Source organism: Microtus ochrogaster, unplaced genomic scaffold (assembly GCF_000317375.1).
Source record: "Microtus ochrogaster isolate Prairie Vole_2 unplaced genomic scaffold, MicOch1.0 UNK4, whole genome shotgun sequence".
NCBI lineage: Eukaryota > Metazoa > Chordata > Mammalia > Rodentia > Cricetidae > Microtus > Microtus ochrogaster.
In genome coordinates, this window is record NW_004949102.1 from 4,520,943 (window position 1) to 4,534,410 (window position 13,468).

General features: G+C 42.7%; 1 protein-coding gene across 4 annotated transcripts in view; it reads right to left on the minus strand.

Moving 5' to 3' along the window:
- The window catches only part of Grm8 (glutamate metabotropic receptor 8), an 839,480-nt gene that overhangs the window by 676,472 nt on the left and 149,540 nt on the right, over positions 1 to 13,468 (minus strand). For all 4 annotated transcript variants that reach the window (XM_026788600.1, XM_026788601.1, XM_026788602.1 and 1 more), the window contains exon 3: positions 2,581 to 2,797. In XM_026788600.1, the coding sequence (XP_026644401.1) occupies positions 2,581 to 2,797 (217 nt within the window). The remainder of the gene's footprint in view (positions 1 to 2,580; positions 2,798 to 13,468) is intronic.

Genomic DNA, 13,468 nt, shown 5'->3' on the forward strand with positions numbered 1-13,468 from the left:
AAGTAATGATGAATCACCATCAGCATCTGTTCATGACCACCATGTACACATCATCTCCTTCTCCCAGATTCACAAAGACTACTCCCAGAACCTCAGATTCTGTGAAAACGCAAAACACTCTAATTAAACCAGACATACAGCGTATCACACAATGGGATTTTCGTTTGGCTGTAATTCCATTATGATCTACCTGAATTGATCAGAGCTAAGCCATAGGATGCCTCAACTTACACTGAAATTTCTTAGCAATCAATGTTGCTGAAGAGAGAAACTCAGAACAGAGCATGGGAATTTTAAAAAAAGTGAATACAAACATGGAATACATAATGTTATTAATGAACAGATACTCCAAAAACTTAATGTATACACTCTTAATAAAAACACTCAGACCCCTAAATACACACTACTAGCACGCTGACAGAAATTCCATCAGTGATTCAGTAAGACTGGCAAATGTTACAGAGCTAATGAATTTTCATTAGCATCATCAGATAGTTCCAGAATGGGTTAAGTTGCTACTATTTGCCATTCCCATTAATATCATTGTCATGTGAAAGGTTGAATTTTCAGCTATTTTTGTTCTAGATAAAAAATCTTTGTCATTAAAATGAGGGATGATTCTGATATTTAATATATTCCATGGCATACTCTGGCGTGATACTAATTTGGCCTTTTCAGCATTCTGCATACTAAGTGGCAATCCATCCCTCCTCCCTTGCCCAGAGAAGAGAGAACTGAAATAGAATGGACAGCCAATCAAGTCACAGAATACTGAAAGGATCAACAGAGGAAAAAAATGTGCTCCTCTAATCAGGAGCACACATGAGGTGCTAAAATTATTTTCTCCCATACTAATGACTAAGACAGGAGCAGCAGTAACGAGTGGTAGCCCCCGAGTCATCTTATGTGACAGTATGGCCAGAGCACAGCAACGCATCCTAAAATGAAGATCAAGTATTTCTTATTTTAGCCAATAAAATAATAAAATCTTACTCTCACTTAACTTTCACAACAATACATTACATCAGATTCTATAATAGGCAAATTACGTCCTTATTGAATTTTTCACAGTAACCTGCTCCATGCACACAAAATGTGCTCCAGCGTTGAAGAATGCCCAGAGTCACTGCACAAAACTTATTTCAGTACATACTCTATTATTTTCCTCCACATGTTGAATTATCACTCTGGTGAGAGCCGACATCAGCTGCTTGAATAATGTATTAACCCTGCTTCTGGAAGCTATTGTTTTCGTCTGAGTGGGCATTTCCTTTAAGGATAAACAGGGAACTTTTTTTTAAGAAAATAATATAATTTAAAGTTTAATGGAAGCTTTCGGATCATTTTACGCTGTAATGATACAACTTAAAATTCCAAAAAGCAAAGATTACAGCATTACAAACACAGTTGGTATGAACACGTGTTCAATTAAATCAATTAACCCCATCTGCCGACCAAACTAGTCACTCTCTACAGTTTCGGCCACAACGCAGCCATAGAACACATGGTAAATATAAAAAGTCCTGAGCATAATAGATGTCCTATCCTCTTATGTCCAGAAGAAAAGGCCTCAGACATCTATGATTCTCAAGTGAAAATTGCTCCAGGTAATTATACTTAAATCTCAGTCATTCCCATGATCTTCTCCTGAACTAAAATTTTCAGCCATTAACTGATCGACATGATTTCCTCCGTGAAGTTCAGAACTGCTTTAAAATAGTCAAGAGGCACTTTAATACTTCCACAACACCATGATTCCCAATACACAAAAATTAATTCTCTCCAAGAAAATGATATGATTTACGTGCCAGTGGTGTGTCTCCTTCCATCTACTAAGTGTTGTCGATAACTAATTGTCCATAAGATTTATTCTGAGTGGTGCTTTCTGTTGTCATTCTGTTCTGTTTTCTCCTGAGAAGTGAATGGATTTCCAGCCTCACAGGTAATATACATGTTGGTGGGATACCTACACAGATTTGAAAAGCTCTTTGAAGAAATCTCAGGACAGAGCTTCCCAGCACTTTGTCCTAACTAGGTTTTCACAATTTTCCCTCCATTGCGCTGGAAGGTCTAGACTTTTATATAGAAATGAAAGAGGAAAAGTCAAATATGACAATGAGCATATGCCTTAGGACTGCCCCTAGGGACCGATCTAATATTGCTTTAAAATGATTATAAGCACTGATCCCTCTAGTGTTCCATGTTAAATTCCACTGACTTTTTTTTAATTTGATGACTTACTAATGTAAACTTCTTTCTAGAACAATCAAACAGTATGTCATTTATTCATATTCACTATGGCTCTGAGGTGCCCGCAAACTCCCTCATCAAAATAGACAATTCAAAAGATATTCATTGAAGTTGGGATCTCTACTGCTCAAATTAGCACAAAAGAGTCACCTTGCTGGAAACAGGAACAATAAACCCATCTACAATCTTGCTTCTCCATACAGAGGACAGCCTGGACCACACATTTATGAGAATGCTATTATCTCATAGACATCAGACAGCACTTGGAAGTGTCCAGATTTTAGCATCCTGTCACCTCCTGATGCAATCGACTGGTAAATACATGCTCACCAATCTCCCTCGAGATCTGGGTGAAGGCCTCAACGCCGCTCTCTCCATAGTTCCCTTCGGAAGCCAGTGTTGACACGTAATTCCATCCCAGGGCCGTCACAATGTCCACCATGGCTTGGGCTTGGTAGGAGTCAGGCGGGACCACCCGAGAAAAGAAGTCATACCTGGTGTTGTCGCTCAGCTCTGGGGCTGTGGATGCATAGCTAATTTGAGGTATCTGCAAAACAAATAGGAGGTCGTTTCAACCCATGCTGTGTCTTGTACAATGATAGATTATCATAAAAGACTAAATGGTCCAAGCTGTAACAAAAACCCAGATGTCAGCCTGAAGGCAAAATATGGTTTTAGGACCGCCAATTTCTTAGAAATGATTCCCTGACAGTTCACAGGTTTCCCTTCCTTTTGGAGCACAGACACATAAACATTGAGAAACAATTTAGTTTTGCTTTAAGTTCCTTTGTGTCGAAGGCCAAAGGAAAACATTTCATGCTTTTTGTTGCTTTTTTTAAAATTCTGTACATGATTGTTCTGGTGTGGAAATGAAAGAGAAGCGAAGCCATGGTACAAACATACATTAGAGAATGTCACCTCAGAAATTCTCTTTGACTTTAAAAGGTATGTGGGAATTGAATGGGAGGGTTTTTTGTTGCTGGTTTTATTTTTGTTTTTTTTTTTATGTTTTTGACACTTAATACCACCTAAGTTTGAAAACTATCATTTTCATAATTTAATTTTGTTTTTGTTTTTGATACAGGGTCTCAACTATGTATCCCTGGCTATCTTAGACACACTTATGTAGCCCAGGATAGCTGTGAACCCATAGAGATCTGCTTGCCTCTGCCCCCCAAGTATTGGGGTTAAAGGCTGTGCCACCATACCTTACTGTAAATTATTTTAGATACATATTTTTCTAGTCTCCTCACTGATTTTTGGTATGGTCATTGAATAGCACAAAAATATTTGTAACCGGTGAACTGTGCATCTTCCAATAAAAAAATATATTTCCCACTCATTAAAAATCATCACCTAGAAAAAAATCTGGATCATAAATTTCTTAGGAAAAGAAAATGTCTGCTGACACCAAAGGATAAATTGCCATAGAGTTTTTTAAATTGAAAATCCTATGTCACTTCTTAATACTCTGACAGTGTGCACTATGTCCCTGGGCATCTCATCACCCATCAATCATCATTCTCAAGTGTGGGTATAAACCTGAAAGGTCAAAACGACCCCAAGAGACCCTGACTTGGGTGACTTCTTAAAAATAGAGCTTAAGTCATACATAAAACAACTTTATTCACCATAAGATGATGTAGCTAATGGAATGTCTATGCCAGCACCCCCAAAACTTCCATACCCCACTGACAACTAAAGTGGTGGAGGCTCAAGGGAGATGTCAGAATCATAAAAAGCTATATACACCAGGATCTAATGGTCACTCACCAATCTCTAACCAGTTGATTTCCAAGCCATTCTTGACATCCTTGAAGATCACTCGTCTAGATAAACCCTCTAAGTCGACAGAATCCTACCCCACATTGGTGCCCAGTGAAGGGACACAGGATACAAAGAAAAGCTTTACTTGCAGCCTCTAAAGCAAAGCCATGTGTGGGAGCTGTCCAGGTTCTGAAAGGGCAGTTTGGCCGCTGAGCAACCTGGTTCCAACTTTTTACCTGTTTCAGCAGTGTGGTTGTCTGCTAGGGTCAGGCCATTTACTAAATTCTCCTCAACTGTCCTTTCCTGGTGGGGATCATGTTAACTTACTTTACACTGTGATGCCCTTTGCTCTGTCTTCCAGACACCCCAGCCCTGTCTCAACAGACAGAGGTCTTGATTAAGTTCTATGCCTTTGCAGTATGGAACTCAACAAGACACTTCTCCAAATCTCAAAGCATAGCTGCCTTGGCCTTCCTCACCTTTTTTTTCTTGTTTCTAGAAAACCTGGAGAAGAGACCCAGGCCACTCAATGAGCTCTCTCCACATCCTATACTAGGTAAACTCCCCCCCCCCCCAAATCATTGACATATGCATGTCTTTATTCTAATAAAAATATTCACCACATTAAGACTGAGCAGAAGTAGGGCTCTCCGTTCTAGGCAGGGAGGAGACAACATGAGTGTGCCCAGCTCCATCAAGACTGAGGCCCTGCACCTCACCTGGGCAGCACAGTAGAGCTGATCCCGTTGATGGGGCACAGGTGAGCCACCCAGAGATTATGAGCAGAAGATATCTGGTCCTGTCCCTCATCTACCATATGGTGGCATGGGTAAGGGAAAGAACCCCACCTCCCACTCCTCACCAGCTGTGGGAGGTGGGAAAGCTGACCCTGAGGTCGCAAGAGCAAGAGAGCTGGCCCTGCCTCTCACCAGCTGCAGCACTCGGCAGAGTGGTTCCTGCACTTTGCCTGAGCAACACAGCAGAGCTGGCCCTGGTGGCGTAGGTCTGGGTGCGTGGGTTCCGAGGGCATGAGAGCAGGAGAACCAGCCACATCTCTTGCTCACTGATTCGGGTGAGCTAGCTACTACCTGGAGCAGTGCTGGAAAGCTTATCCTGGTGATGAGAACGAGGGAGAGCTAGGGGGCGGACCAGCAACTACCCAGACCCAGAGCCGGGGCTGAGTTGGAGCATTCCACCATTCACTCCACCTAGGAACTTTTGGAGCATGTGAAGGGCCCTGCCCCCAGACCCAAACTGCAGGATCTCCATGACATAGGACAACAGCAAGATATCCAAGAGGAGTCCCATCGAGGGCCCAGTATCTGTAGTGTAGCAGAAGCCAGAGACCATGACCAGACCAATGACTCATTGCAACGAACACTTGCCAGTAAAGTTGTACGGACTCAGGGTATACCGTGAACCTCACTGTGACATGCTACAGCTTCTGTGATGAGGTTTTTTTTTTCCTTTTTTCTTCCATTTCTTTATTCTTTTTTTTTCTTAACTTTTACTTTATTTTATCTTGGTGGAGGGAGATTGCAAGGGCAGAGAATGGATGTGAAGGGATGAGGAGATAAAGCGGGATCACGATGTATGATGTAAAATCCACAAAGAATCAATAAAAAGCTAAATTAGAAAAAAAAATTATCAGTCTGACCCAGGGTATATTGCGCTGGTGTGAGTGGATGGGTAGCTGAGTGTATGTGAGTGAGTGTATGGAAGAGATTCTGTAAGGACTGCAACAGACTGTGCCATCTTCTTGTCCTCTTTGAAAGCACAGCCCTCCCTCTTCCTCGGCTCCTCAGAATCCAGCAGTAAAATGTCTTACACCACCCCCACCCCGCTTGGAATAATGAGCCGCCCCTTTCTAAAAATGAGCACAAAGTGTGAAAATTGAGTGTTTGAAACCAAAACTAATTATCTCAAATTACTACCTTCAGTCAGTCACTTCCAGGGCCGTTTAATTAGCAGTCAGCATCATGTTTAGGATTAATTAAACAGGTGTAAAGGGTATATAAAATAAAAGTGCAGCTAGGAGATGGTGGCTTGATTAATCCGGTAATGGGCTTTTCTCCCTGATGTCTTGAAGAGTTTTCTCTTTGGAGATGGATGTGTGAATAAGTAGCGGGCAAGTGCGTGTTTGCAATTTTATTTGTTCGGTCCTTCTATGTTGCAGTCTACAATAACATTGTGGCATACTGATAGTATTTCAAGTCAACTTTTCAAACTGTCATGAAGTCATATTCTGTTTTTACTTTATTTGCCATAGAGCACTAAGCATTGGCTCATTAGGCATTTTAATTTCTACGCCAGCATCCCCAATATTTGCACAACCCACAAATTACACCCCTACTAGCAACTGAAGTGAAATTTTATTAAAGACCTAGGCTGCTGTTTTCTCTTTTCACTGCATCAGATCCATCCTAACTAGCCCCTTAGCCCTGGGGGATTTATCTCTCAGAAACAATATAAAAGTGCTGAGGGAGGGAGAGAAATGGAGAGGGAAAGGAGGAAAACTGAAGAAAACGCGTCAACCAAAGGAGGCATTAAGGCAAGCGTTCCTCATCATTCACTCATCCTTCTAAAGCAGTAACGTCCCGTACAAGCCCCACCTGACAATTCTAAGGATAAAATCAGCACTCTCATCTGGTTCTGGGGACCATGCGGTTCTGCTCATCCTCCCTCTCTCACGTTAAGTTCTGTGCATAGCAGAAGGAGATGGAGGGAGGGATAGATCCAGACTTCAATCTGGCCTTGCTTCCCTTTCCTGCTGCTGTGTCTCCTCTGGGCCAACAAACTGGAGACAGAAACAGAAAACCCACGTGGTCAACACCTGCACCCTTGCCACAGGTGCACCCCAGTGCAGGGAGACTGTGCTCCTCTGCCTGCTGATGTGCATACCTCCAGTGTTGCTCCCTCCCCGGGGGTCCTCTCCTGACTCTCCCAAGCTGTGTTCCTCACACCCTCAATGCCTCTCATCTGAAATTAGAGTCCTGACTGGTGGCTGGCTTAGGATTCTCCCAGAAGTTAGCACTTTGTTATCTATATCTAATACTGGATTGATCAAATATTCAATACATGTTCAGAGGTAATTGACTGATTAACCCATGTCTGGAAATGGGGCATTGCCTCCTATTGCATTCTGCTATCGCGTGGCAACCATCTTCTCCATTTGCTGGTTTACCGTCCTCACCCTTCTGTGTCTCCTGTGTCTAAGACTGCTTGTTACTACTCTGTCACCTGATTTTTCTGTTTCTATCTTCCCGCTGAATTTGAGTCACAGGAGCAAGAAATGGGAGTAGGTCAAGATCTGTTCCTCCAGCTCCTTCCCCAAATAACCTGAGCCTTAGCCATAATCCTTGCAGGCTCTTATAGCCATCGTCAACTCTGACCCCTGCATGTCTACTTACTATTGTCCATCCCTGAGTAATTCATCGTCCAAAGGTGGTTCCTGTATCTCTGCCCAAGCCTTATAAATAGCCCTATTTTTAACCTCTCTTCCATCATTTCTCCAGCCCTCCAGAAGCCTGGCTATTTGACTGATGCACCCCCATGACATTCATCTGTATCCCCCACCCTCTGTCCTACCCTAACCTCTTGGTCCTCTGTCCGCTTTCCCTTTCAGCACTCTTTACTTCTGTCCTCACTCAGCTTTCCCCTTTTTTCTCTCTTTCAACTCCTAAAGGCGTCAAATTGCATATTTGAAAACACCTGTCATCTTGCTTTTCCTCATTTTTCATTTTCTTTGTGCTGAGGTTTCATAAGACTATAATGCATGCTTAAAATAAGGCCTTTTCCGTTACTCAAATAAAGCATATTAGAAGCAATTAATTATACAACACAACAAGGCCCTCCCTTTTAAAAAGCCTCCAGCTTCCACTTTTCTGTTAACTGCAGTTCCCACCCCAAACCCCATGCTTTGAAGAAGTTGTTGGATCTCGTTGTCTGTTTCTCCTTCTTCCCCCAGACAGACAGGAAACTGAGCCTGAGGACAGAGGTCTGCCCTTGCTGGACAAGAGTGCATAACAGCTCTTTATTCAGAGGCTTGATCACCCCAAGCTCCCTTCTTACCCGTGGGCGCAACCTCTAGTCCTGGGGAGGAAGCCCATCCTTCTCCCTGCTGTATACCTCTGGCAACCATGTGTGTGTGAAGGGAGTAGAAGCCCACAGTGATGGCAGAATTAACAGGATTCAAGTCTGCTAGGAAGGTAAAGTAGGTCCCAAGGTTCAGGCGTAATACTGAGTAGGAAGCACTATTTTGGCCTCAGGCCAAGCTGGCTTCTCTGCAATCTAGTTCTTAAGAGACAGCCATGTGTCTTGGGAGCTATTTGGTGCCTACCTGGCTGTTAATAAAGCTAATTACTTGATCTGCATTTAAGTGGCTATTCTGTGAATCTTGGACTTACACACCCTAAAAAGGGATTCTACATTTGACTTGTAGCCTCTAAGTGGCTAACGCTTGATTTCAATAGGAGAGAGAGAGAGAGAGAGAGAGAGAGAGAGAGAGAGAGAGAGAGAGAGAGAGAGAAATGAACTACTGGCACTTTCCTACTTTGACTAGATGGAATCTCTCTAGAAGAATGAACCCTCAAAACCAAACTACACGTTCCAGCCTTCTTCACAGGGGTGAACTGAATTCCCGAAAATGTCCCTGGAGGGACCAGGCATGCCTTCCCCATCTTTTATTCCTGGAATAAAGACATAAAGGTTATAGCTCCATGCATTATCCCAGACGGTACCCAAGCCAATATGGACTGTCAAGCATTCTCTAGGCCAAATCGCTGTGATGCCTGGATCCCTACCACTCCGGTATTTGTTGTTCCCATCCTTGCCCTCTTCAAGACAATACTACACCAGCAACCAAAGAGCTCTCCTAAAAGAGAAAAGTAATGTAAGAACCTTGCTCACAGTCTTTCGATCATTTTTCCTTTCCCTTTGATCTTAGAATAAAGCCTAAACTTCTTGCCACAGGGTCTTTTGAGCAGGCATCTGGTCCTCTTTTCCCCTTGCTCACCTTCTTTCAACTCAGGGAGCAGGAAATTCCCCCTTTCTCCTTCATCATAGCACTCCACATTTTCCTCACTGGATTTTCTCATCCTTTGGCCTCTGCTCGGTTGTTTCTTCCTGAAACAAAACCCCTCTGACCACCCCTTTTTCTGTGTCTTCCCAGCTCTAGTTACTACCTCAGCACCCCATACATTTTCTTCCATGCTCTTATCACAACTTGTGTGTATATATTCTGTTTCCTCTACTAACAGATAGACTCTAAATAGGCATTCGCTGTGTTGTTTATAGATGTTCTAAGAGTTGCAAAAACATACTAAAAGGTCAATAAATATTAATAGAAAAAGAAAACCTCAAGGATCACTCATCACTTTCCTCAATGTCTACCAACATTGAAGGATTTATCTACAATACTATTTCAGATGAAAGTGAAAAATTTTCATATCATTTATTAATCAAAGTTCTACACAGATGCTCCAGCTACTGAGCAGTGTGAGATCATCTGTTTTACCAGGCAGTAGTGATAGAATTCCGATTCAAATCAACTAAGTGCATGTCAGTTGTGTCCTGAGTACACTCCCAGCAGAGAACTACATACTTGTCAGTCAACTCTTTGGAGTGCTAGAAATGACCACGGTGACTTCAGAAATGTCATGAAGAACACTTTGGAAGCCCATGGACTTCCGTGTGGCATTGAATAAAAATGACACTCATAATCAAAAGCCCCTTCTGGTTTCCTGTTTCCTGTAGACTGATTATTTGAGACAGACATAAAGCTGCTTAGACCTCCTACAAACCGTGACTCTCCCGATTGCCTTTACTGAGTTTATTTATATCACTGAGGGGTGAGATTGGGGGTAACTTAGACATAGGCTTGCTGCTCCCAAATATAATTTCAGTTGCCTGTAAAGGTTTCTCACTGTTTATATACCCAAAATTATTAAAATCTTGACACTTCCCTTATCTGTTCAAATGGCACGAGTCCTGCCTGCTTTTCGTGCTTTCTGATTGCCCACATACTTATGGAATCCAAGACCCAAGCTGAGAAGCTAGCAATAAGACACCAAAAGCACTGTTCTGGTGAAATCATAGGGATTGTAGTAAGTTCATCTTCCTACGAAGAAACTAGCACATATCTGAATGCAGGCATGGACAGACAGAAAACTTGAGTCACATGAATCTTCACTGTTGATTCTCAGAGGACAAAATAAAACCTGCCTGAAAACAGCTTTGTTTGTTTATTAATTGCTATATTTAGTGGGGCAGGTAAGTGAGGGGTTCTTTGTGTTGTTCAATAACATCGTTGGTTTTCCCCACTGAAAGATCAGCTTGGAACTTTGCTCTTCCCCCAGGAGGTAGCACTTGCTTGATGGTGGCCTTAGCAACAGTGGCCATCACAACGATTGCTCCCTGCCACCCATCCTTAGGATGGATTTGTTACAGCTGAGAGACTCGGGACCAGAAAAGGCATAATGACTGTTGTAGCCATTAACTTTGTCTGTTCAGACTTCATTGCTCTGTAGGATTAAATCTACTTGTGCTTCTGGCAAGACATGAGTATATAATCAGAAATTAGATCAGAGAGAGGAGTCAGGGATGGGAGTCAATGCCCAGCACTGGCCCCCCTCTCCCAACATTGCCCTAAGCTTTCATGTTCCTCTCAGCTTCATGGGAAATCACATAAAGGGAGGGTAAAGGGAGAAAAAAATGAAGTCAAGTGATAATAAAATAGGGAAGAGTGATGAGTACCCCAACTTTGCATTCAAAATTATGATTCCCTTCCCAAATCAAGACCTGCTCTATACAAGTTCATCCAGTTCTTAAGCTTCCAGCTCACAGTCAGTGTGAAATGTGAAATATTGATCCCTGTCTTTCTGCTCAACTGAGTTCCCACACTTGACTCTCAAGGAGGACTCATCATTGGGTTTTGATACATGATAGAGATTAGCAAAATAAAGCCAGGAAGCCTATTGAAATGGGAAATCGTGAGGGTCAGGGATAGCAAGAGAGATATCATTCTGCATTGCACTGCATTTTATCCTGTCCCCTCCATCAGTTCCCTCGGACTAAGTGAAACTTCTATCTGCACCCACACTGAAAGCGCCTGTGTTTATTAGCACAACAGATGCAATCTTGCTTTAGGAAGTTGAAGGTTATAAGTTTAATTCATTATGGACGAAAGTGCAGCCTACATCTATCTCCCCCTCTTCACAATGCAGAGCACTGCTAATAAAACCAACCCGCAAGGGGAAAGGTAAGGCCGACCCACTGCCCAGTAAATCATTCAAAGATGGCTTGTAACTGGGGGTGAACTTGAAACTTCAACAGTAAATGTGAAAAGACATCGTCGTACCATAGGCAACACACCTTCTTCAAAACCCGAGAGACACGGCTTTGTTTCGGTATGCCTCTGCAGCTTTAAGTGTGATTACCCTTGTGGTCATTTGTTGACTTCTAATAATCCATTTGGCTGGTCTGTTGAAGTGTGAGATCACATTTTCTCTTCTATTTTAAGAGGATATTGTGTGAGTTGGGGAAGGAAAGAGAGCACAAAGCACGCTGGGATTCAAACAACTCTTCTAAATACAGAGATTTTAAAGGCAGCAGAAGTATAGAAAGGGTAGAGTGGAAAGTCATAATGACCCAGGACCTAGGGTACGGTGACTGCCATAAATGAGCTCTGAAGGCCAAAGGAGGGGCCGGTTACAGTCATAGGAAGTCCACAAGAACAGAAGCTATTTTGAGAAAAACAATGACTTCTTGGGAGTCACGAAGCCAGCAACTGACAAACTGATGAAGAAATTACATCAGGACTTCTCCCACATAGGCGGTTCCACACAGAGTCCATTGAACGTTAGAGAGCCTTTGACCTCCTGCCTACTTGAAATGGAAAAACAAGCAATCCATGAATATGAAAGAATTTACATATAAATTACCAAAATTTTGTCCTCTATGACTAATAATGCTTTTCTTGGACATCTACTAATTATGTTTTACAGAGAGGAAGCATAACAGCTCCTCAAAGAAGGAGCAACTGTAATCTATCACATCTCTACAAGGGTGGAGATTTTCCAGCCTACCTCTTCTACACTCACGTTCCTCTTAGTGTTTTAACAAGTGGGATTTAACCTTACTTAATACAGTGACTTACGAATAACTTTATAATTTGTTTCATTTAAATCTCCTGATCACCAATTTTCTTTTTTTCTGATTTCCCTACAATTCATTGTCCTGTGACTTCTAGGAAATTTTTTACCAATGCAAATTCAATATTACAAGTTTAAAAGGGTAATTCACTAAAGCCCTTCTGCCTAACCCAACATAATATTTTTATTAGTTATTTGGGGGATTTCTTATAGTGCACCTCAATCACATTCATTTCTCATTCCTCCCAAGTCCACACTCCCACTGTGTGCCCTTCACCCCAGTACAAACAAGTCCAGTTTGTGTTGCCCATATACTCATTAGCTCATAGTCAATATTCCAGTGGCCGCCACTAAAAGAAAACTGAGTCCCATCCCACCCCCAGCAGAAACCATCATCTGTAGAGAACTACATGTCAGCATCTTTATCACAGTTTTGAAGGCCTCTCTTCAAATAACTTCCTGCCTGGACTCTTTGGTTGCTGGGGAGAGTTTGTCACAGAAGCCTTCGGTATCTCTCTTTCTCAGTCTGCACTGGTTACCACTGCAAAAGAAACTTCCTTGCCCATAGTAGCCAGCAAAGCTCTTCTGATGATCAGTGGCTCAAGTAACTTTCTGAATGACTGCTTTTGGTGTTTTAGCCAATTTATCCAACAAACCTGCTCACACTAGGTGCCAGGCACTGAGACCAGCCTCAGAGACGAGGCAGTAAGAAAAAAGAAGTCCTCCCATCCAAAGGAGAATGTGGAAGTGGTTCCTCCATCCCCAAAGACAGGCACTGTGTAAACAATGATCCAAATAAGAACTTAATCATGAGTGAGGCTAAGTGTCCTAGGGTCTCTTTCCTGATCACAAGGCCCCCCGCCGCCAGGCACAAGCCGCGGCTTGCGCCAAGCCGAAGTCGCGGCTGGCAGCCGAGCGGGGGAAGGAGAGGTCCTAAAACCAACCAAACGTTGGGCGCCAATTGAAGGCGTAAGTCACAAACAATGCCACAGCATTTTGGAATTATGATTAATAGGGTAATATTTACTTAAAGGGGAAAAAACTTACAGATCACCGTCAGCCCTCTGCACAACCAGGAAGGGAGTCTAGTCGTCGGCCGAGCAGGAAGTGAAGAGAGAGAGAGAAGGAAGTGGCCGCTTTTTTAAAGGGAGAGAGACCACGCCCCAATGGGCTGGTATCTCAGCGGCTATAGGCTGGAGGAGCGGAAGGACTTCCCGCAACAGTTTCTTAAAAGTTTTGCTTTCCTTAAGTTCTTTTTCATTCTTTGATTGACGCACAATGGTTGTATATACTTAAGGCTA